This window comes from Haemaphysalis longicornis, unplaced genomic scaffold, assembly GCF_048455015.1.
Source record: "Haemaphysalis longicornis isolate Haplotype H1 unplaced genomic scaffold, Haemaphysalis longicornis Haplotype H1 scaffold_3, whole genome shotgun sequence".
Lineage (NCBI taxonomy): Eukaryota > Metazoa > Arthropoda > Arachnida > Ixodida > Ixodidae > Haemaphysalis > Haemaphysalis longicornis.
Window position 1 is genome coordinate 142,938,026 of NW_027526335.1, and position 24,352 is coordinate 142,962,377.

Genomic DNA, 24,352 nt, shown 5'->3' on the forward strand with positions numbered 1-24,352 from the left:
TTGAAAATTGGGTGCCATATCCCCGCAACACTAACTTCTAGGAGCCATTCAGTCTGCATACGTATTTGGCAGCGAAAGCACCACGGTTTCCCCTGGGGATCATGTACTTGTTTGGTGACTTATCGTGCTTGCGTCTATTTTTTTCACTTTGGTTCCCGTGGTTTTTGGATCAAATTAATTTGGTAGACAGACTTACAGAACTGCTGGCCATGGCAACTCCAGAAGGAGAGTTGTTCGCGGCTGGCGTGAACTATTGCTCCTATTTTAGTCACGCTACATTATTTCCGAATGGCAGACTTCCAGGTAACTCCTGTTTTTCCACTGGCCACGTGCAGAGATAGCATGGTGCTAGCCCACTCGGCTTCTGCTTTGAAGACCGGGGTTCAATTGTCGCAATAACTCAAATGTTTTTTATTTACTCTTCAGGGCGACAGCCATTTTCTGTACCTGAAAATAACAAATACAACAGCACACACAACTCCGGTTTTTTGGCAGTTAGGCACCTAATGGCTTCGCCCCAAACTGCAACTCTTCAAAACTGGCCTCGGGGTATACAACAATGCCCGAAACGTTTAGTGCAATTCTCATTCAACGAGATCATGTTAAAATATTCCAATTTTTTGTTGAATTGGCCATTATAAACCCAATATTCCGCATAGGTCCGAAGAAACGTCTACTGCGCAGTACAGAACGTCGATTTATTTCCTGTTAACATGCGAGCAATCCAAAATCAATAAATATTGCACCGCGTTACATGATAGCGCCCTAGCATCCTGACTGCAGGCCCTCGCTCATATAAAATCCGAAAAGTACGTCTTTATATCAACATACTAATAACCAGAAAGAACTCAAAGCATCTGTGGGTCAACGTATAGTGGTTTGAAACTACAACGTGAACAGGGGCTTTACCGGGCGCTGTGAGTAAAGGCGCTTCCCTGGCCCGCACTCCGGCCTGGTACGGGGAGGTCAGTGTTATCGGCCGTAACTCTCCCGGGTCACTTTATCCGCTTGTTGTTTTCCCTTCCCCGTAGGTGTGCTACGCGTACCCCAAAACTATCTGATGCAAGACAAAACCCAGCGACACACACGACAAGAATGGAGAAGTACTCGTAGCAGCAGCAGCCCCTGGGAAACCCACAGACGAAGAAAAAAACTTCACTTTAATATAATAGCGTCACTAAAAGCGCTAGTATAGGAGAACGTGAGCAGGCGCATGGCTAGAGCGCAGAGAACCCTCGGCGCGGGACTTCGGAAGAAGGGGGGGGGGGGTGTAAAAAAAGCTGCGTTGCCGCCTTCTACAGCCGGAGCAAGGCGTGGACATTGGACAGGCCGAGGCTGAAGTTTACATGGGAGACTGGCGACACGCTCATGCCTTGGTAAGGCTCCACCAGGATATCAAACCGCTTCTTTCTTACGGAGCAGAGATTAACGTTGCTTTGCAACTGAGAGACTTCTTTATTTGGAGCACTCGTTACAAGACAAAGGGGATTGTATTGCTTTTCAAAGTCAACTTTCTCTGCGTTGCTAGTCGGCATAGCCCAGATTTGGAAAAAAAATGGAACGAAAAGTAAAAAGGAATTAAAATGTTTTTCTCAGTTGAGTCCCAAGAAGTGTACGAATAAACGAACCTTCACACGATTAAACTGGAAGAACAACCCAAGCAAATCAATTGTGTAGCAATGTTTCTCAACTCTCGAAAAACAAAAACAAGCGAAAAACTAAATTTTCCTCTGCAATGCACGCTGTCACGTAATAATGATATTAGGTGCTTTTGTCGTTCCTTGTACTTTTTTCATAACATAAATTAACATAAATATCTCTTCAGCCATTGCGTTCGCTTGCGTGTCGTCCCGTACGATCGAGCTCGAGATGTCTAACATTTTCACGAAGAAAAAAAAACAATAACGGTCTCTAATCTGCTTGTGTATCAAAGAATACAAGGCAGATAACAGCGTACCCACTAAAATACTAATAATGAAAACTGTTTTAGTGCCGCTGTGCGTTTTTTCATGCACAGTCGCTGGGGTTTTTTAAGGCAGTTCTGCACTATGGGAAGGCGTCGCTTTACTTATCAAAGCGGCCTTTGATGAAGTCGTTGTTTTATCGAACGAAATGGGATAACGGGAAAATTACGCCATTCACCAACGCTTTTGGTGTCTTCTAACCTCAGCTAAAATGTGTCGAAGAGGTTCGTCACCTTTTGTGAAGCTGCACGCCGATCGTTTTAGCTGCGCAGTTTAGCAATTTCGCACCGACATATGCCTCCCGTTCTTAAGGAATGCTGTAATATATTTTTATAAGGTTTATGATCCCGTGGGATACAACAGATAGAAAATATCCGCTTCAAGGATTCCACCCTGGCTCCCCATGCTTTGTTGTTATTCTATGATACAAAGCATGTATCCATCTATTATTTTATTGCATTTATTTAATTTTATCAATTTCATCTATTCAATTGCATTGTCATTATTTATTTTATTTATTGTATTTATTGTACCCATTTTTTAGACGCTATGATGTGTGTAAAATAAAACCGAATTCAGAAGAAAGGTGATAATAATCGATTCTTTAAAGCGTCCCCACTCAAGCTTACGATCCAGGAAGGGTTCCCAGTGCAAGTTGGCGAAATGTTGTGGTACGATGTTAAGCAGTCAAACGTTTATTGCTGTGATAATAACGGCACGTGCCCACACTAAACACCCATTAACCGTGCAGGAAACCGCAAAAATAGCTTCCGGATATATTTTGTGTTCCTGCTTCATGACGAAGCTCTTTTACTGCCCACTTCTGTTGACGGGCAGCCTGCGAAGAACTATATGGCTGCGTTCAGTCGGTATAGCGGGTGTAGGTTCCATATACTTCTCGGTTATTGAAGCTCTGCGGTCAAGCTTTGGCACGTGGCTTAGAAGAACGTTGACAAAATAGATAAAAAGGGGAAGAATGTCTGTCTTCAGTTCCATTCAGGCTTTTATGGTAGCTTAAGCAAAGAAAAATTGCTTAGTATTGCTTTTTCCTGTTGTTATGTGCAGCCGTAGCACTATAAAAAAAAAGTGGAATAAACTTTCCTTGAGGGTAGGTACATAAATGGGAAATATGTATCTTCGTAAACCATCAGTAAGAGATTTACGTGAGCTTTTTATTTGTTTGGGTTGATTTAAATGTAGTATGTCCGACGGCATAGACAGCAGCTTCATTTATTCTCGAGATCATCACCTTCACCATGGCTCACAGTGCGGCGTGTGAGGTGAAGACAAGGCCAAACAAAGATGCCGAAACGGCTTGTGGTTTGAACTTCGAGGCATGCTTTACCTACGCATGCTGCTGAATAAATTTGCTAATCACACAACAAAATTTCTCTTCCCTGACGAGATCGCTTTAATTGCTAGCTCCGCGTTCTGATCGCGGACCTAGCAAGGTGAAAAATTAGTGATGGAAAAAATTTTTACATTGCACAGAAGCTATCTTTATTGACTACCCTAGGAAGGTCTGTTTGTATGTAGATTCGTATTAGCCGCCGAACAAGACGACTGTAGACAAAGGCAGCTGTAGGCAATGTATATGAGAATTCTAGTGGGGGTGGGGGAAGAGGGAGTACTTGTTTCGGAAAACGTTCGACATAGGAACGAAGTTTTGAGCTATGCAGAAGTTCGGGAAGCGAAGCGTTCGCTGCTCCTAACGTTATTTGATGTAGGCTTAAAGGGGCACTGACACAAAAATCTTGCATCTTGTTTTTTTTGTTGCAATAACTAGCTAATGACCTATTTATCACGCGTACAAACCTCATTTGCTTCAGCGCACGACGGTTGTTTAATTAGAGACGTTTTTAATGCGGCCACTTTCAGTTTCGGTTTCAGCGGCTGCCACGAACTTCCGGATTTTTTATAACCAAAGCTGTCCACGTGACCACACAAAACTGTGACGTGCGCAGCTCCCTGCAACCCGCGCACGTGAGCGCGCTGCTTGAACGGTCTGGTTCGTTCGCACGAATTCGCCATGTCAACACCGTCGTCTTCGTCCGTGTCGTCCTCGTCATCCGTAGACGAGGATTTGTTGCAGGCGATAGACGACGCTCTGTTGGATGTGGCAAACCACTTCCAGTTTGACCCACTTGCCAGCAGCGAATCGGAGCATGATGCCCACAGTGACAGCGAGGAGCAGCCACACCAAGACCCGCGCGTTGGAAATGTTGAATGGTAAGTATCACTTAACTCCGTGTCGGGCGTCGTAACATCCAGGGCGCTCAACAGCGATGTCTAATTGATACATTTGTACGCCATTTCTTGCGAGACAGCGAAAAAAAAAAAGAAAAGAACGGCATGGCCCTGTAACGATGCATTGCAAAACATGCAGTTGGCTTGTCCGCTTTGCATGTTGTGTTTTTTTTCTTTACAAATTTTGCAAGGATTATACCTACGATGCTGAATAATGTATGCACGACGGATTGAAAGTGTGAAACGCTTCTCACGTTAATCGCAGGTGCCAGTGTGGACATTGCAGGGCGATGGGTACCGAAGTGGAGTCAGTTTGCTGCAGGGAGCTGGATCGTGTGGACAGATTGAGAGGCGACGACGACTGCATCACGGCACACGAAATGTTCGCTGTAGCTTTTTTGAACATACGTGTTCTTCAGATAATGTATTTCGAACTTCTGGAGGAGCGCCCTGAAGTTGTGCAAGCTCCGGAAATACACAGGTCGGACATTTACATACGTTTGCTACCGTGCTCGCGACCCTAAATGATCGTCGGTTCGCAAGATTAGGTTGTCAGTGCTAGCAGTTAGCCATCGCACTTGCGTACGCTTGAACAGCCGTGCTATCGGAGTTATCTTTGCGGCATCAGAAAACGTTCCGGCAGCGTAGAATATCTATTTTCTTCACTGGCATCGCGCAGGCTCTTTTTTTGTTGACTCGGACGATATGCTACACGAGGCACCTGCACCCTCATGTCAGTGCATAATTGTGTGTGTTATGTACGCGTGCGTGTGTGTGCGCGCGCCTAGTCATAGAATGCAAATATCAAGTGTTAAAAGGTACGAACAAGCTCAACCCCTGACAATGCATCATGTTGTTGGGAATAATTTACATGGGTATGTATTGGGGCTGGTCGTTGTGCTGGTTTGCTACATACAAAAATTTGCATTTCATGACATGAACGCAAGTGGCGAGATATTCCTAATGTGATACATTTTTTTTTTAGATGCTACAGGTACACTGCGTACCGCATGTTTGCCCGATGGGTCTGGCGTCGGCTGGGACGACGCAATAGGAGGGTCCTGCCCAGCTGTGTTGTGGGCACAATTAGGGACACCTTCCCCTCTCAAGAATACGCCGGCTTCCAGTACCCACAATAAGAAAGCTTTATTGTGTTGGTACTGTGAAATTTGACAAATGTATTTTTGTCAGCTGTTTATGTCAGTTATTTTTATGTCAGTATGTATGTTGCCAAGACCGTGCAATTTAAAAAAATTATTTCTATGTCAGCTGCTCTTATTTTTTTATGTCAGTATGTATGTTGCCAAGACAATTTTTTATGTCAGTATGTATGTTGCCAAGACAGTGCAATTTAAAAAAATATTTCTGTGTCAGCTGCTCCTATTTTTTTATGTCAGTATGTATGTTGCCAAGACCGTGCAATTTAAAAAAATTATTTCTATGTCAGCTGCTCCTATTTTTTTATGTCAGTATGTATGTTGCCAAGACCGTGCAATTTAAAAAAATTATTTCTATGTCAGCTGCTCCTATGTATGCTACCAAGGATATTTTCTGGCATATTTTACCTGTTGAATAAAATGTCACTAAAGTTCCATAAATTTTATTTCATGAGACTGCGTGAAAAATGCATCATTTGATCACTCAGTGTGGCCCGAGCTGCGCTATGGCTGCAAGCAATATACGTAACCATGAAAGTGAGCTTCTACGTCAACACGATTCATATTGGGGAGCAGATATAACAGATTTCAAAGGTGCCTTAGGTTGTGGCAAATAAGAAATAGTAATAAGAAAAGTGCATAAATGTGAAACTGCACATAGCATGGGTATAGTACTAGAACACAATAGCACGTATGAGCCTGATTGGAAAGCACTCATGATCGAAAAATAAACTCCCTGGTAGGTGTTTCTTTCTTTCTTTCTTTCTTTATTTGGTACCCACACCGCCTTTTTAGCATTACAGTGGGGGGGAATAACAAAAAGAAATACATCAACTAGTCACATTGATAACCAAAAAAAATGTTCCAGAGGCCGCGAGCCCCTTTTCAGATACATTTGTACACACAAGGGGAGAAAAAAAAAAAGATGTGCCATGCTCTTCAGGAACTAATAGTTGTCAGTAACAGCACAAGTGGTACAGAATATCAGCTAGTTTCAATACCTATACAAAGAAAAGGCCACAGCAAGTCGCTCCCTTGCTTTCCATCAGTTGCAGTCGCACAGAAAATATAACACACTGCATCAAGAAAAACACGAGCAAGTAATAGTCAAAAAAGTGAAAGTACAAGGCTGTCCTGTCCTACCATGTCGGGCTACAACGCAGTTCGAGTGTCACGTACACACACACACACGCACATACACAAAAAAAAAAACGCTTGTTTTGCATCACAATAAATTCACAGTGAACAAATGTGCATTAGTTCAAAGCTTTCAGCAAACACATGGAAGCGTAAAATGCATCCGCAGACTGTTCCGTAACTATGGGCGCAGGTAACCAATTCCATTGGTGTATTGTTTTCGGAAAAAATGAGTTTAGTGTCTCCCATTTCAAAAACTCTTGACAGTGACTTGCGCTAAACTTAGAGTTCCTAGGAGTCTTACCAATGGCGTACCGGGCTGCAAGGCTTTGTACCCTTTCTAATTTATTAGAAAGTTCGATACGGCGCAAGCGTACTCTAAGATCGACCTTACGTTAGACTTGTACAGCAATTCGCGCATTGCCTGTGGAAAGTTTCTTGTATTGCGCCGCAAAAAACCCAGAGTCCTACAAGCTTTACATACGGTGTAATCGACATTAACACTAGCAGATCAACACTAGTTGATCTGCTAGGCACATCATCACAATCAACACTAGCAGATAAGGGGAGGTAGCAAGTGCATAAAGTTCTGGATGAAGCACCAAAAATAATAGCACCAAAGATGAAGCACCAAAAAACCATCCCTCCCTGGCCTCCTCTAACCTGTATGACAACGTATGTGAGGGGGGACCCGCAGTGGTGGCAACAGGCGTGCAAAGTGGCACCGGCATCCCGAAGTCTACAACACAGCTGGTACACACATGGTACACGCTATGAACACTTTATTTAATACACTCTACTATCAAGTCAAGCAAATACAGCATGAAATTATAGTGAATGATACTTGACATATTTTCAGTACAAAAAAACACTGACAAGAAATGAACAATAGTGACATAACGTACTAACATGGATGATTGGAGTGCCCGTACATCTCCGGAAAAATGAGTGGTTGCCGTGCCTCTCTGTAAATTTGCCCGAAATAAATGCCACACACAAAAGAACCGAAGGCAGGCCTCTGTGCATATGGAAGACACCGGTGCTGCTCATTCTCTTGGGTGTGAAAATGCACCATCAAACCGGAAAGGGAAGAACACATCTAAATGTCGTATGGTCTGCTTTCTGCCGCGGCGTGCGGTGACACAGTGGACTCGGCACAACAGCACTGGGCGCAGAATTGACAAGTAGCGTCCACACAAGATCAAGGCAGCCAATGCCGCACGGAGCACAGATGCTGTGGCTATAGCACTGGTGGCGGTAGTGGCTGCGTATTGTCCTCCATCATCGTTTACTTTTTCCCAAACCTTGAAAGGTGGGACTTCACAAGGGCTGCCTTGTCAATAGAGACAAGTGCGGTTGTCAAATGAGGCGGCTTCACAGGAAGGGCATTTGGAGTTGCACCACTGACGTACTCCTCAAGGAGTGAAAAGAGACGGGCCACATAATCTGCATATCCAAAAGGCACTCATGTCTGTTAGAGAATCAAAGTAACAAGCACAACAAAAAGGTTATCAGAATTGTACTGGGTGCTCCAAAATTGTGGCAAATAAGTGCTACTGTCACAAACTCGGGCGTACGACGCCTAAAAGTATCATATAATTTTTTCATTTTATTGGACAGGGCCTAATTCTTGTTACAGTCGTCCTATTCATTCACTTTTGTTCTATTCGCCCCGAGAAAATGTTGGAACTCTCTCAAACGAAGCAGCGGTAACACGACCACTTGCCGGCAAGAAAATACCAAAATAAAAGCTCCGCCGCTTAGCTTTCACCGAAGCTTCGAGTTCTTTGGAGGGGGCGAGAGTAGCTTTGCCAGTGCTAAGGCGCGCCGATGATTCCAGAAGGCAGAAAGAGGGAAGTTGTGCACTCGACAGCGGCGGGTGCGTTGCGCCCTCTCTCTCCGCGCCAGCGCAGTTATAAAGGGAGAATCTGCGCCGAAGAAAATCAGCTACGTTTGGACGTCGTGATGTGACAACGGCTTCAGCCAGTTTGCGCACCACACCATCGGCGACCCGTGCCCTGGAGGACTCCAACGTACTCCCGGGCCTCAAATCACCGTGATTGTCCCGGACGGCCTGGCCTACGACGAAGCCACGCTTCACAGGTAGCCGAATCACCTCCGACAGCGGTGCATCGTCCGGCCCGGTCGGTGAATATTGTGGGACTCTGTCTCTCGTATGCATCGAACTGTTCATTTTCTTTTTAGTTAGCTTGTCTGCTTCGTAATATCTATTTGTTATTGCTCCTGATGGTATCATTTTGTCCAATTTTGAACTGTTTCTCGCACTTGTATTCATTCTAAGTTACCTCTCGTTTACGTTACATGTTCTCGTGCTTGTACAGTGTTTTGCCTGTCCAAATACAAGTCTTTCTTTGTGTTGCTTTCGTTCAGGGCTCGGACTCATTCTTACCGCTCTGGTCGGTGAACGCCGCACATCAGACGGCCACCCCCTTCGTCACCTGTGCTCTGTAGATTCGGTGGGGTTGTTTACTCGCTTGAGTCAACTCCCCACATCTTCTAGCAGCGCACCCAACTAAGGAAACGGTGACAATTTCTGGCGTCCAGAAATTGTCACCGTTTCCTTAGTCACTGTTTCCTTAGTATTAAATGAAGAGTGTAAAACATAGGTATATTAGTTTCTGTACATTTTTTTTGGTGAGATTACGCATCATCACCCTGCTACAAAGGGGATACCACTATCAATCATCATCAGCAGCACAAACACGGTTTAGCAAAAAGGAAAACAAAAGTGGTCATGGGGGGGGGGGGGGGGAGTTTTGAAAAGCGCTTTGCAGACCCCTGAAATGCCTTTGTGGACCACCTGAGGTGTACAGAGCCCCATTTTCACTCCGCTGAGCTAGCGTGCTAAATCTGAGGCCAAGATAGGTGATCAAAGAAAATAACCAGCTTTAGTGCGTTCAGCTACTGTTGTGTGCAACTTGTGGGAAATTACTGAAATTTTTATAAGAGGGGCACCAGCTTTCTCCATACCATAGGTGGGCGGTTCCTTGATAGAAGAGGCGGTTGCTTCCCCCTTCCGCGCTTTTGGGTTCTTCACCCTGAAGCGGGGCTCACCGCTGCGTGTCACTGCCTGTCCATTGTCGGCATTCTCATTGTAGTGCAAGGCAGCCAGTGCAGTTCTGCAGTACGTAAAGATGGCACAGTTATGTATATTACATATTCATAGGTCAGCACAAATGCAAATAGTAAGGCCACTGATATCATTATAATGGCCAGAAATCCCAATTGCAAATCCCAACTCCCAACAACGTGAAGGTAGATCTTCCTAAAGGGAGGTCGACTTGATGCATAAACAAAGACAATGACAATAATTTGATATATTTCGATGCCATTTGTATATACCAAGTCTAACTGCAGTGTTGTGTTTTCCTCACGAGTGACGCTAACTGTAAAAAAAAACATGTCTCTGCACCAGAGTATGGTCAGAGATGTAGTCCCTCTATGGGAGAAACTGGATTCGATGATGGTGAAGGGCACCAAATATACTCCATAACATGCCAAGCTTCGAACAACAATGAAGGTTCACTAATAAAATTATTCACACGTTTACCCAGGCATTTTTGCAACAGACTTGCCTTGCAAACATTCCGTGGAAGGAAAAGGCATACGCCTTGGGCGCGAAGCGATTAATGATGGAGTGGAAGGACTCCACGCTGAACGTCTGGAATCGTGGAGACATCTGACGAATGTCATCCAGGAGCCTCTTGCTTGTCACGATGACAGTCAGCTTGTCAAAAGCTTGGGTTCCTATAATAAGTTACAGGTTGAAATGTAAAAGTTACAGGCTGAAATGTAGAGCGCTGCTTGCAAAGCACTTCACTAGCAGCCACATAAAGTACAGCTTACAATTGCAGCAATTGTGTGCTTCCTAGCTTACGAAATGCCTGCAGCGTAATGCACACGTAGGAAACATGGACATTGAAGATCACAAGCCCATGTCAATTGTGGCAAGTGACATTTTGTGCCGTCCATACATTCATTTCCTCTCAGAAATTTACATTATGCGACCATCAGTTTTACGAATGGAATAGCATGTCGCCACAGTTTATCTACCCTTTGCGCTCACGATTACTTTCAACATGGGCTGCAGTTCGTGGTGATCCTGGTGTCCCGACGCCTCGTCTGCACATATTTTGGGTGAGCTGGGAGCTGCCATTTTGGGCAGCCGGTGCGTCACGTGAGTCATGACGGCTTCATGACCCCGCGCGACGCGCCGAACCTGCTCGTCGCGAATGTGTGCGGAGGGCGAGGCGGAAGGAGGACCAGTTCATTGCCTTCTCTCAAGCTGCCCTTTTCCCAACGGCTGGAGGAGACCACCTCTACCACCCCCTTCCCCCCCCCCCCCCCCCTCGAGCCGACGAGTGGCCCGCGGGAGCGTTCCGTGGGGACTGTAGGGGGGTGCGTAGCACTTTCTCTAGGGAAGTTAGCCGGGGTCCTCTGCTATCCTGCACGTTAGCCCACAAGTTGCGTAGCCCTGTTCAATTGGCCTGAGGTGCCAATTTTTGCCTCTCTCCCTCTCCATCCTAAATGGTACAAATACAGCCACTGCCAACCATTAAATTACCACTTAGGTGACCATTCACGGGAGAAAAAAAAGTGTTTCAATAAAAGAAGCATAACAAAAATGCACCTGGAAATATCCACTTTCGTGGTTCAAGGTCACCATGCTGGCACCGCTCGTACTGCAGGCTGTGGCCGTCATGTTTGTCCTGTATGTGGTTCATCATGGACAACCACACAGCCACTGCAAGGTCTCCATTCCCATCTCCACGCTTCACTGAAAAATACAGATGGTTCACAAGGGAGCGTGACCAGGAGCCGATGGCTGTGCAGCTGGTTGATTTGGCAGCTTGCAGAAGCTTCTTGTTCAGTCCTGCAAAATGAAAAAATGACACCAATGCAACCATGAGGGAGGGGTCTCTGTAGAAACAATTTACAATGCTGACCTTTGAACACGTGCCAGGAATCGAACCGATGGTCCACCTCAGGCTTCTCTGTCTTGAAGTACCTGTATTAACGCAGAAACAGAACTAGAAACTGAACTGCTCAAGTCAATATAGCATCTAATAAGTACAACCAGCATTTTAGCAATAACAAAATTACTTCATAAGGAAAAAGCAATGAAACATTACCAAGCTCAAACTACAAATGTCATTGCAAAGCTTGTAATGGTTCCCCAGCATCTTTCTAAGGGTGGACATGAGGAATCATGTAGGGGGAAAAACAGCAAAGTACGTTTTTTTTTTCTCTGTGTGCTCTGTGCTTGGGCAGCATTGCAATAGCAGGAAGGGGAGGGGAGAAGAGTGAAGTACTGGGTCTACAAGCAACCCTGTCTGCAAGCTGTGGTACATGCTGGCAACGAACAGGGGAAAAGGAGTCCTGTCATGTCTTTTCAGCTTTCAGCTGCTGTTTTTTTTTTTTTACAGTTCGGGTCTGAAAAATTTCACGCCTTGCATTTCGATGCATATATTATGCGCACTTTTACAATGAGTGCCAGGAAAGTTTTGTCTAGACCTATGAAATGTAGGAGTCAGTGGCGTAGCCAATGGGGGGGTTTGCAGGGTTCAACCCCCCCATTTTCACTGAACCCCCTCCCCCCTCCTCACTCCGTAGTTTTTAAGGAACCATATTCTGCCCACAGCGCCGCACATTGTGCCTCCTTTTCACCAAATTGGCGAACTAGGCCCGTAGCAAGTTGAAGTTATGAATGACGGCGATTTTCTTGCTACTTTTGGGACCACCGAAAGAAAAGAAAAAAAAAAAAAGACTGGAAGCAATGTGCTGCTTGCTTCCGCGGCGCGTTTCGCCCCTCTATCTACCACGACTATTCCACTCGGTACAAGCCTTGTTGATCGGCCATCACGGGCCTGGGAAAAATTCCTCGCAAGGTCTCTGCCAGGGTTTACGTGGATGAGTCACCTGAAGGCACGCGGCGTAACCAGGGGGGCTGACCGGGCTTCAGCCCCCCCCCCCCCCCCCCCCCCCCCACCTCCCCGAAATTTTTCCAGCCCGCGCCATGCTGCCTGTTATGCCTAAAGCCCTATAGATACAGGGGCTTTAGTTAAGCCCAGTACATCGCCTGTGAACAAAGGCGCAAAACCTTCATACGTGAAACTATTAAAAACATTCACGACTCAATACTTGTTTTAACGCATTGGTGCTTACACAAAACGAAGCGCCCACGTCAGGACAATTGCGGAGGGGTGCAGCTCCAAAAGCGGTGGCACCTTCGGGTAAGCTCAGCCCACGGGACGCTAAAGGGAGCATTGTGTCCCTTTGTGTGTGGCATGTCGCCACACAGAGAATAATTGGCCGGCTGAGTCGGCTGAGTGGCCCAGAAATAGACATTTTAATATTGCTTATAGTTTCGAATATGCAAGCACAGGTGGAATTACTACGTACAGAAGTTGGTGTTGCAATGCTTTTTTATGCATGATGGTCCCCACAGCATTCACATAATTTTGTGAAGATCAGTGTATAAGTGAGTGGTTTGGTCTACTTTTTTTTTTCATTTTTATTTTTTACTTTCATTTCTATTTAACAACACTTACTTGCGCACTTGTGGATGTCGGTCTGTCACCGCTTCGGTGACCCGCACACCGCTTTCTTCAAGGGCGGTTAGAGCCCTTTTCAGGCCCTCAAGTTCCATATGGCTGCTTGAAGCCACCTCGTTGCTCTAGAAACGAATGAAAATGCGTAATGTGAATACAGTCTACGCCCATCACAACGGACCCTGTTAATCCAGAAAAGAACGTCCGCTGTAGCCGAAGTATGCAGAATCCAACCCCCCCTCCCCGGGGGGGAGAGGGGGAGGAGGGGGGATATATGAGCGCAGAAGTGGGTACTTTGACCGGTATTGCATATACATACTATAGACGCTTTGTTCTCTCTACACACCTGCAGCACCTACGCAAAGTGTAAGCGCGAGGGCAAAGAATCACCTAAAGACCGTTTCTAAAGCTTAGCACCGGCACCTGGAAAAGGAAAAAGCCTAGCGCATGCGGTCAAGTGTATAAAGACGCATGATAAACTGAGAAAATAAAGCAAGACTATAACCAGGAGCAATTATTAACCAGCTATACAAATCAGTCGTGGCCACCAGAATTAGCTAAGCTCTTTCAAACCCCTTTGTGATGAGGAAGGTTTACCCGAAACCGTTTGTCAAACAAATCTGATCTCTGCCTGACGTTCTCCCAAAGCAGCTTCCGCATTTTTTATGATTTTAGTCTGGTCATTGAAGCAGCTTATACGAAATAATCTGATGAAGGACAGCTGTGAAATCAGAAGTTGGACAGTTAGACTGCGCACGGCTACCGGAAGATTGCACACAATGGATGGGAACCAACCCTCTACTTAATACATTTCTTACCTTTTTCACCAAACGGAACGGGAACGATGCATGCATATGAATAAGGTTCGAACTTCACTGAACCCGACTTCTTTATTGCATAAAAATACTGACAAGGGCAGACTTGACTCCAGGTGGACCACTTAGCGTATTCGATAGCGCTGTTGTTCAATCTCACCGGAGTCGCGTTTATCAGCAGCGGCCTTATTCTAGACGGCCGAGCGGACTGTCTGCTTAGACAGGCCTGTACTTCTAGCGATGTCGGCCTGTTTTTCCCCTTTTTCTACAGCGTTAATTATGCTCAATTTATCCAACAGTGAAATCAGCTACCCTGCTGCGCATGACGCTAGTCGCAAAAAAAAACAAAAAACAAGGCCACTGGCACTGGCTTGGCTGCACCAACGATCCTGCTGCCAATGATGTTGTCAGACATAACAGTTTTCTTGCCAAACTATACAAATAAAAAGCATATCGGGTGCCAGCCCCATGGAAGTTAGCTATCAGTCGAAACGATTTTTGCCTAAAGTTTAGTCTGTTGTAGCCGATAGTCTGCTCTAGTAGGGTCCGTCATGAGTGGAGTGGACTCTAAAATGCATGGGGACCAAACAAAGAAACGGTCTGTTGTAACCAGAAGACCGTTATTGCCAGATCCGCTGTAACGAGCGTAGACTGTAATTAAATGTGCCTACTACATGAAACAAACAGAGATGGGTGGCTGACAGAAAACAGGAGGGCCCGCCATGTGCACCATAATTACATGTGCAATGCAGATGACTGACATGAACCTGAAGCAAGCAGTAAAGCAAGCAGCAGTAAATGAGATCAAATTATGGCTGTAGAAATAAGTACAGTGAATGTGGAACCAAGCAAGATTCTGTGCATAATAGGGATCAGTTGTAAGAGATATTTGTCGCGAGTTATCATAGCCAACCGACATAATTACATAATAAAAAGTGATGAAGCTGTGCTGCAAGGAATTTCTGGTAAGTTGCAGCCACAATGAATGCTATAAAAGGACATTTTTCTATAAAAGGACAGAGTGGCACTATAAGCAGAAAATATTGACAAAAAGTATGTCTCCACTGATTGATGTAAGTGTATTACTGCACCCTCACCTGCACAAGCTGAATGTTGATTATTCTGTTTATGCTGGTCTCCAGGAGTGTGTAGACACCATATTTAGCACTATAGCCGGGAGAGTCAGCACGACTGTCTCCTGCCACCCTTGCGGTCCCTCCATTGGCCACCAGACTGCGCAGGAGTTCACCTTTTTCATCCTCCCAGACCTGAAATCAGCACATAAGTTCTTTATTGAAAGCATGTCTTTGAACATACAATATACGTAGTCATGAAATATACAAATAGTCATGATACATAGTGCCACTTTCACCTAACAGTGGGGCAAATGGGTTAGTCGATATGGGGAGCGTGTGACCCCTAAAAAGGGCACGCTGCTCCGCCGTGCCAGTACCACCATCGGCCGGGCCAGCGTCCCGTGGTGGGACAGGCGTGCTGCAGCCATCTACTGGACTGGCATTCGTGAAGGTGAACAATGTAATCCAGTGAGCTGAATTTCATGTATTCACAGCTCAAAATTTTTTACTGGCAAAAAATGGGGTAAAAACGTGACGTTTCCCAAGGGCAAGTGCATTTTTGCTTCTATACGCTTTACGCTTCAATGCTTCTTTACGACTGTTCGTATGCTTGCTGTTACGCCTAGTGCACTGCTTTCGGGCAAAACAAAACGCGATAAACAGGCACCAGGACTGGTAAAAGCTGCTATGTTGAAATGCATTTTCCTGTTTCACGTGAATAATTTCCAGCAACGAGTTCACTTAACTAAGCCGTCCATTTTCATGTTCAACAAATAGTTCTTGTATTTAATTTAGGTAGCCGCAGCAAGCAGCAGAAAAAACACATCCCATTCGAAAAACCCCTACGCTACTGATCCAGCACAGTTATATTTGAGCCAAAAATAAAGAGACTCCCAGTGAGGTATCAATTTGAAATACTAAAAAAAAAGCGCACAGCAGCATGTAGGTGTCGATCATAATATGTTTAGGTGCAGTAAGTGGCAGGCAGCGGTGGTGGCTAAAAAAAATTTCACACAGTGCACATGAAAAGAAGGCGCCACAAAGAAAAAGCTATAGGTAAAAAGATTCCAAGGCGCAAAGTGTGTTAAAAAGCAAAAACACCTGTCTGTTCGAGATTTCGGCGCTGTTAGAGGTTAAACGCCATAATCAACCAAATCAGTGAAAAGCGTTCCCTGACAAATACCAAAGAAACGACTGGATCCCCTGCCTTCAGCTTTCCCAGGCATTTTTCACTATGTCAGAGGCAAAATCATAGGTACATATCTTGCATGAGGGAAATCTTGTGTCTATCGATTGTCTACCACCAACTAAATGTGCGCTGATAATCTTATCCTCTTTGCTGGCTGCCATTAGGTTTTATCGGCCCAATGTTAACAAAGGAACAATTTCCATTCATCCTCCACGTGTGCACATACAACAAAATGTAAACAAGCATTACGTGAGGCACATAGGATATTGCTTGTGTTTGCTAGGCATGAAGGGGCGAACAAGCTAAAAATCGAAAGAGCTTCATTTCTAGAGGAGAAGTAGCAAAAGCATTAGCACAGTCCACAACATAAATATTCTTGCGCACACCATGAAGCCACCGTCACAGCATAACTACACCAATGACGTCTGTTTTGCAGCCCAATGCATACTCTAGAAAGCACCTTCGTGACGGCACAGCAGTATTGTTCCACGGTCCGTATATTCTACAAGCCCCTCCACCCCCGACAGATTCTGCTTCTGTGCATATGTGTAATACAGAAATTTCATTACCTTGTACACCGTGGGAAGCAGCAACTTCTTCTGCAAGCGATGGTAGGACCGTTCGCTGAAGCAAGCAATGCCTGCGTTGTTCAAAAAACGGAGGGACTGTTTTGTGCTTCCGCCCGTGAACAGAACAGCAGCAGCCAGCGTGATGTCGCCCAAAGCACGCTTGCCCTTCTTCGGCTGACTGTGCCATGTGATGACGTGGTTCTCCTGGCACGTTGTTGTGATCGTCGCAAGGGAACCTTTCACCTGCAAAAAGTATCCAGTACAACATTCACATAGACGCACATTGCAATGATCTGTTCATATGCATTTGCTATCATAGCAGTAAAAACACGAGAGGGGTGGGAAGGTCGTCAAGGCCATGACCTACTATAATTTCGAAAAGGCTACTGGTCCCATTTAAATGCATACATATCGAGTGAAGATTATGTGTCAGCAATTTCACACAATTTTGTTCAGTGTTACACCTGTGGAAAAGACCATTGGGTCGTTGTCAGCTGATATAGCACCATTTCAGTTCCGTTTTCAACTTTATGCATGTTTTCCCGCATCGCGTGCTTGTCCCAAATACTCTGCTGGCCGTCAATGGAAATTCAGTCATAGACAAGATGCTCTGACATTACGTGGGGGCAAATTCGTGCCTCTGATAATGTCAAACCGCCAGATTTCTTCCATGGAACCACCCGAAATTGCACATTTTGAAATGGAGGTTGGGCTTCATCGCGTGGAACGAGACACCTGCTAACATTTTTATTTATATCTGACAAACTGTTCCGCGCAAGTCGACATTTTTTCTAGGGCGTGTTTTTGAAATATTTCCCTACAAAATGTATATTCTAATTTTTTCTACTAACGATGGTCTGTAATACACAACCCCCTTTTCGTCATTTCCTTCGACAACTCGACAAAACTTTTGATTTTAATATTTTTTTTTACAACTATGATGTACGAAAACATTTCAAAACTGGTGTTATTGGAAAAGACGTTAAATATTCTGCATTTTGTGTTTTCATGATTAGTGCCTAACCAATTTTTTTTTGGCAGAAAAAAATGTTTTGTTGGACCCCTAAGGGTTGGTCAATTTCCCGCGGTCAAGAAAGAGTTAAGAAAGCTCTGAGCGAGATGGGTATCGGTGGCTTTATTGAAAGAGAGATGGCTACATGGCCACAAAAAACCATTACCAGTGTAGCCTGTACACTAGAGCTTTCTTGGCCAGTGCACCACATAGCTGACGCAGTGGCCAATGGCAGACAAAAATAGAAAATATACATGATGTAGGTGGTTGTCGGTTGCTGACACAAAATTCAAGTTGCTGGAAATGTCTTGTGCCCTCCATTTCGAGCTCAGTCATGCAGCAAAAGCTATAAAGTCAATTTTTATGTATGTGATAACAGCAATTTGCCATTCATAAGTTGCCTATTTAATGTGTGATGTCCGCACAAACCTACGTTAGAAGTTACTACGCCTTAAAATTTTTTGCCGGTACTCAACCTTGATGTAACGACACCATAAATTCGTTATACCATGATTTCTACCACGACGTGGTGTTGGGGTTTTCAGCATTAGGAAAAACACCAAAGCTTCCCAGTCAATGTGTGGGGATAGTTTCTTATTATTAGTTGACTGCTGTCTGAAAAGAATGCAGGCTTCCAAGTGTAATGCCACCAACCACGTCTGCAATGAAGGGAACAAGGCATGTTGCTCTGCACTTGCAGCAGACGGAAGCACGATCATTGAGATGAGCAATGGTGGAATCTAGAAAAGCAAACATATGCTTTTTCATCTCTGGAAATATATATAAGTCGCACTACTTTTGGTACACAACATAATTTTCAAGACTGGCTTGTTTGGTTCCGAAACAATGTTATGAAAGCTAGTAGGCATGTTGCCGTAAACAACCACCTCTAAGAATGGTAGTCAACGAGCCATGTGGTACGAATCTGTGAGCACAACAGTGAGCAAGAAACGAGGCTCTGTCTCTGCATTTCTCTTCTGTCCCATTTCATTGCATGCTGCTTTATGCTTCTCAAAGTCTTCAAGATCAAAATTTGGCTCCTATGTGTGGGTGGCCTCGCAATGCATGGCCACAACAAATGGCGCAACAGTGATTAAAATTGGGAAATAAAGTGATGTGTTACCTCAAGGATTTCGTTAAATTGACATTTGTTATACCATGGTTTGACTGCATTACCATTGCCTTCATTTTTAAACCCATCTGCTAACAACAGCATAATGTGTTAGAGGGATAGAAATGTAACCACACCTGTAGTGAACATTCAGCAGGGAGGCCACATGTCTGGCACATCTGGAAAACCTTCAGCAGGCATTCCTCGTACACGATGAATTTCCTATTAGCAGGAGGTGCACCTACGGATCTGTTAAAAATAAGGTTGATTGAAACACAGTAAACATACTTTTCTCAGGGCACTGCATGGTTTTGGGTGAAATTGCTGCTAAAGTCGGCAAGTGATTTCACGCAACCACCATGCTGTGAAATTAACTGTATAAATTATCGAGTACCGTACTTACCCGATTCTAACGCGCCCTCGATTTTCCTGGCAAAAAAAAACAAAAAAACTTGCACCTCCGATTGTGACGCGCACGGGACTTTGTGACCCAGACAAACGAATGCGAGAGAAACGGGCGATTTATTTCCCAAAGTAACCTCACTCATCTCACTCCTCGTCGCTCTCCGCTGACCACAACATCTCGGCCTCAGTGCCTTCATGCGCGTTCGCGATGCCACACTTCTGAACGAACGTTCAACCATGGTCAATGGGATCGTGACCCACGCCTCGCATGCCCATCCCGAGAGCTTCTCCAGAGGTGCGCGCTTCAGCCGACCACTCGTTTTGAACGCGTGGGAGCTGCTGCTGCCATTGCTGTTATCAAGCGCACAAGTGAAACGATTTGACGATTTGTGTGAACGGCGATGGAAAAGCCTAGGGGCCTAGGCTTGCTGCGTCTAAAAAATCGTTACTAAAAGCTTTGGCGCCATCTTGAGATAACGATGGCGATGGGTGGGATGAAATTTCCACTGTTTCGGCAGTTTCGGTTTTGTATCTGATTCCAACGCGCATGCGATTTTTCGGCCTATTTTTTCGGAAGAAAAGTGCGCGTTAGAATCGGTAAATCGGTAAAGACAAGTACCGTATTTATTCGAATATAGGTCGACCTTTTTTTTCCGAAAATGTGCTTAAAAATTGAGGGTCGACCTATAATCGTGACCGAAGAACCTCGACCTATAGTTGTGATCAAAAATGGCGAGCGCACCGAGCGATCCGTTTCTCCGTCGCGCCCGGCGCTCTTCAATTTGAGGCGGCAGCGCGGAGCATCTAGAACAAAGACAGGCAAGAAAATAAGGGAAAACATAACAAAACAATCAGCGTAAGAAAACCACCCACAGTCACTGCCGGCCATGGAGGCTGCCGGCTATCGCGCATTACCTGCGGCCGAACTATAGTGCCTAGTATATTCTAGGCACTATAAGCGAGCTGACGTATTGGCTAGAGAGCCAGATTGGCTTGGCTTGGTGTCTTCGGAGCCGTGGTAGCGGCTAGCGCGAGGTGGGGGTAAAGGTGACTTTCGCCACCTAGCGTAGCCACCTCGTGAACGGAACGGCGTTGCCTGCTTCGCTCGCTGTCTCTACTATCTCCCGTTCTCCGTTTCATGCGCTTTCTTTGTGTTTGCTTCGTTGTGATTTCCGCACATAACGTTTTTCTCGTGCGCATTTCGCGATGTCACGTCGGACTTTAAGCGGCGGGTGATCCTGTTTGCTGAGAACTTGAACAACTGCGCCGCTCAGCGAGAGTTAGACGTTAATGAAAAGCTGATCAGGGGATGGCGGAAACAGCGGGACGAACTTTTTGCTTGTAGGGGACTGCGTCGTGCGTTTCGTGGCCCTACAATTGGAAGGCACGATGCTCTCGAGAAAAAACTCCGGCTGCCCGTGGAAGAGGAGCGTGCGATATTCAGACCAAAGCTCAACAGTTAGCGCTGCGAGGCAGGATTGGCCGTTCAGCCTTCAAAGCCAGTCGGGGGCGGGGGTGGGTAATGAACTGCGGCGCAAGTTCCGACGACGACGCAGTGTGTGGCTCCAACCAGTGAGGTGACCGCGTTGTAAATAAATGGGAGTTTTAAAAAGTTTCCTCAAGTTTTTTCTTAAAAGTATGGGTCGACCTATAATCGAATATATTTTTTTTTTCGGCGACTTCAATTTTTAGGGGGTCGACCTATAGTCGTGCTCGACCTATTTTCGAATAAATACGGTAACCGCTGAAGGTGCTGCAAGCAGTAGAAAGCGTTTTCTTGCTATCTATAACACGTGTTGCACAAGGTAATGTTTCGACAACTGCAAGCCAATATGCACACTTTCCAAGCCCATATTGCAAGCGTACAATGTCTCTCTTGTTGACAACTGACTACATTGTTACTAAAAAAAAATAGGCACCTCAGCAATAAAACTTCGACCAATTTCTAACTGTGCCAAAGAGACAATTTCGCTATGAGGCACTGCATACAGGGAGACCCACGTTATGTTTGACAAGCTAAGGTTCTTGGACGTGCCACAAAATGACGGCATACAAGCATTATCCTAATTCATTACATCGAAATTGAACCGCCACAGACCAGATTTTGTTTTGCAATATCATGCATGACAGCACAGGACCACATACCTAGGAGTCAGAGTCAGCACAGTGGGTATATGCCCAAGACGTGAATTGTCTGACTGCCACAGTCTGTGGTTTTTGAGGACTTTGTCAAGCGAAATGTGTGGTGATGAGGAGTAGTTGGTATGAACCTTTGCTTTTTGTGCCCATTTATTGACCTTGTATAAAGCAGCTTTTTGGCTTGTTTTGGGATAGCAAAAGCCTATTATGTTGTGATTTACTCCACCCAATACACATTCAAATACACATTCAAGCATGAAAATAAAACGTCGTGCCACTTACGCGCATGTGGTGTTCAATGTGGGTTCATATGTTTTGTCCAGGGGATCATCAATGTGAGTGAAAGATGGCTCAGAGCGTAAAGGTGTTGAGCACCGCTGCTGCATTTCCTCCATCAATAGTATATCAGGTAACTCCAAGTCGGTCTGGCATGCTGAAAGTACAGTAGCATGCTAGTATGTTTAGGAAGCCACACTGACACCTAAAAAAACATGAAATGTTCCCCAACGGGTTGCAATTCTAGAATTCAGAATGATCGATATGAATACATATCGCAGTATCACGAGAGGCACTCACCCATTTCCTTCACTGTTCGGGTTGTTTGAACCTTGGCAGCTTTTGTGTGAGCCTTCAGCACCACCTGAGTTGCCTTAGAAGAAACTTGAACAATGCACTGGCTCTCTGCATCCACCTTTACTTGTCCTGTGGAAACAAATATCGAGCTGTTTGTCTTCAAGTCAAGTTTTTACATGCTGTCGGTGCATTATCCTTATAGACCTTTATAACTGGTAATGATGTGTTATTTTTGACACATGTACTGAATGAAACTGTCATGTTTTTAAAAGCAGCAGTGGTTAGTTAGTAATGGCCCACTTACCCATTTATACTTATTCGATGGTGTTAGCTTATTCTGATCCACAATACATATCAGTACACTGTGGTTGAGATATATTGAAATGCACAGAAATTTTTCAAGTGCAGGAACCCTGCATTTGTGTGATAATTTTGGTGTGCCCCAGCATGCTGTCACCCGTTTCTATTTTCGCAACGCTCGTTTACTCACGCGGTGCTACTCGAATTTATTGATACTTCGAAACATCACTTCATGAAGTACCATATATTGCCGGGACCACGGCCACTTTCGATCGCGATACAGCCGGGGCCTTCTGAAACACGATCGGCAGTATGCCGCAGTCTGTTACAGCCAAACGTGTACGTGGCGTTCTATTAACAACACCGCAAGTGCAAGCGCGCCATGCGATATCCTAGCTCCGTACTTCACGGCCGAAAGTGGAGTCGTTACACGCACCGGGATAACAATAATACCCACCTGCTGCCTTCTCGACTTCGTTCACCTCACAATCAGCGCTGGGGCCCGCCCAAATCGTAGGGGATGCAGCATCCTCAGGGTGCATGTCAGCGAGAGCCTGCACGATATTGGGCGTCATTACATATTTGTGACACCAAACACATGCAAGCAGAACGTAAGCAATACGAACCTCTAGCCGAGGACGCTTGGATAGCGAAGAATGCTCCGAATCAGGGCCCACGAAGTTGTAAATAGACGGCACGGCATCAGGCTCAAGACAGCAACGCGGACGGGGTAGCAGCACGTTCGGGAGGTCCTGTTTGTAGCACGCCGGCTCGAAATGGAGCGAGCAGATCCGACTGCTCTTCCGTGGGGTCCACTCTGTGCGTCCCGCAGCACCGCGCACAAACTCTATCCACTTTTGGCGGCGAGGGCCATCGCCCAGCGGAAATCTGTGCATGCTTGCACCCGAACCTGTATGCGATGGACAGAAGTCCACGGAGCACCGTACCCCCGACATGGTGCCACAAAGTAAACACGGGCAGTGCGTAAACTACACCAGCGCACGTAAACACGCGCGACGCCGCCGCGCAATGCAAACTGGGCAAACTGCGCAGTGCGGGAGCGGGAGAAACCCGTGACGTCTTCGGATTTGGCTTATTTTTAAAAAATCCACGTAATGTCGATGGCGCGAGGTCCTCCGCCGGCTGCTCGGTTGCGTTTCGCTCACTTTAAAATTGATTTTAAATATGTTCTAGGCTGTATTTTCCGCTGAAATTTTGCAGACGATGTATGTGCGTTCTCAACAATCTATCTCCGACGTTATCTCGCCTTCAAAATTTTGTGTCAGTGCCCCTTTAAGGCCCGTGAGAAAGCATCGTTACTTCTCCTAGTTTGTGTATTTCCTTCCCTCCGTTACGATGACTGCGAGCCCTTCTGAATCGCTCTCATTTGTTCAATCTTTACGTTTTACGATTGGGTGTCTTAACGTTATGCCTAGTTAAATGTCAGTTAATGACGTAATCATTGTAAGTCACGCTTGGGGTAAAGGCGGACGATGAAAAGCCAATTTTTGAAGTAATTCCTATCGTCCAGTGCGTAGCTGACCGTGGCTGTAGGTGTTTTCTTTGCGTCTTTTTCCAGTTCTGTCCGTTACTTACAATAAAAGCACTTGTCGATAACATTAGTGTAGACGGCTATGAATTTTTATTCCGCTGTCTGTATATATGGGCACCTGCAGCCTGCGTCATACCAGAAGAAGATGGCCTGAAGCGCGGATTGCCATAAAAAGGTCCCCACAAGCACCGTTTAACTAAAAAAGATATAAACTTGGGGGGTTTCAAGTGCCGACGCGAAAATTTAGCTTTACAGTTTAACTATTTAGTGGTGGCTCTGCAATATTCTAACCCAACCTGCAACTTTACCCCCCACAAAAATCTTTGTTCTTCCCTGGAGCCCCCCGAAAACCGAAAACAAAATGACCGCCACTGCGTGATCGAAACACTGCATTTTTGGGCAGTTTCAAAACGCCTTAACCTCTGAACTGTGGGGTGGCTTAAAATGAAGTTCTCGATCAGCATTACAACATATACAGAATTTTAGGAGTAAGAGTACTGAAAATGTATATATAAAAATTTATAGAAATAAGAA

General features: G+C 45.3%; 3 protein-coding genes across 3 annotated transcripts; 1 reads left to right on the top strand and 2 right to left on the bottom strand.

The window, feature by feature from the left end:
* Nucleotides 1-3,956: 3,956 nt before the first annotated feature.
* Nucleotides 3,957-5,513, top strand: LOC144173438 (P2X purinoceptor 7-like). The gene is made up of 3 exons (XM_077701864.1): nucleotides 3,957-4,193; nucleotides 4,477-4,692; nucleotides 5,197-5,513. Exons 1-3 carry the CDS (start codon nucleotides 3,994-3,996, stop codon nucleotides 5,348-5,350), a joined length of 570 nt encoding a protein of 189 aa, XP_077557990.1. The 5' UTR covers nucleotides 3,957-3,993; the 3' UTR covers nucleotides 5,351-5,513.
* A 73-nt stretch (nucleotides 5,514-5,586) lies between these two features.
* On the bottom strand, nucleotides 5,587-11,378 carry LOC144175112 (uncharacterized). The gene is made up of 4 exons (XM_077704193.1): nucleotides 11,157-11,378; nucleotides 10,102-10,273; nucleotides 9,497-9,645; nucleotides 5,587-7,951 (listed from the first exon to the last, which is right to left on the bottom strand). Exons 1-4 carry the CDS (start codon nucleotides 11,251-11,253, stop codon nucleotides 7,794-7,796), a joined length of 576 nt encoding a protein of 191 aa, XP_077560319.1. The 5' UTR covers nucleotides 11,254-11,378; the 3' UTR covers nucleotides 5,587-7,793.
* Nucleotides 11,379-11,393: 15 nt separating this feature from the next.
* LOC144175456 (uncharacterized) lies at nucleotides 11,394-23,559 on the bottom strand. The gene is made up of 10 exons (XM_077704549.1): nucleotides 22,893-23,559; nucleotides 22,724-22,820; nucleotides 21,970-22,095; nucleotides 21,676-21,826; nucleotides 18,987-19,098; nucleotides 16,727-16,969; nucleotides 14,990-15,160; nucleotides 13,078-13,202; nucleotides 11,483-11,534; nucleotides 11,394-11,399 (listed from the first exon to the last, which is right to left on the bottom strand). Exons 1-10 carry the CDS (start codon nucleotides 23,220-23,222, stop codon nucleotides 11,394-11,396), a joined length of 1,413 nt encoding a protein of 470 aa, XP_077560675.1. The 5' UTR covers nucleotides 23,223-23,559.
* Between the last annotated feature and the right edge of the window lie 793 nt (nucleotides 23,560-24,352).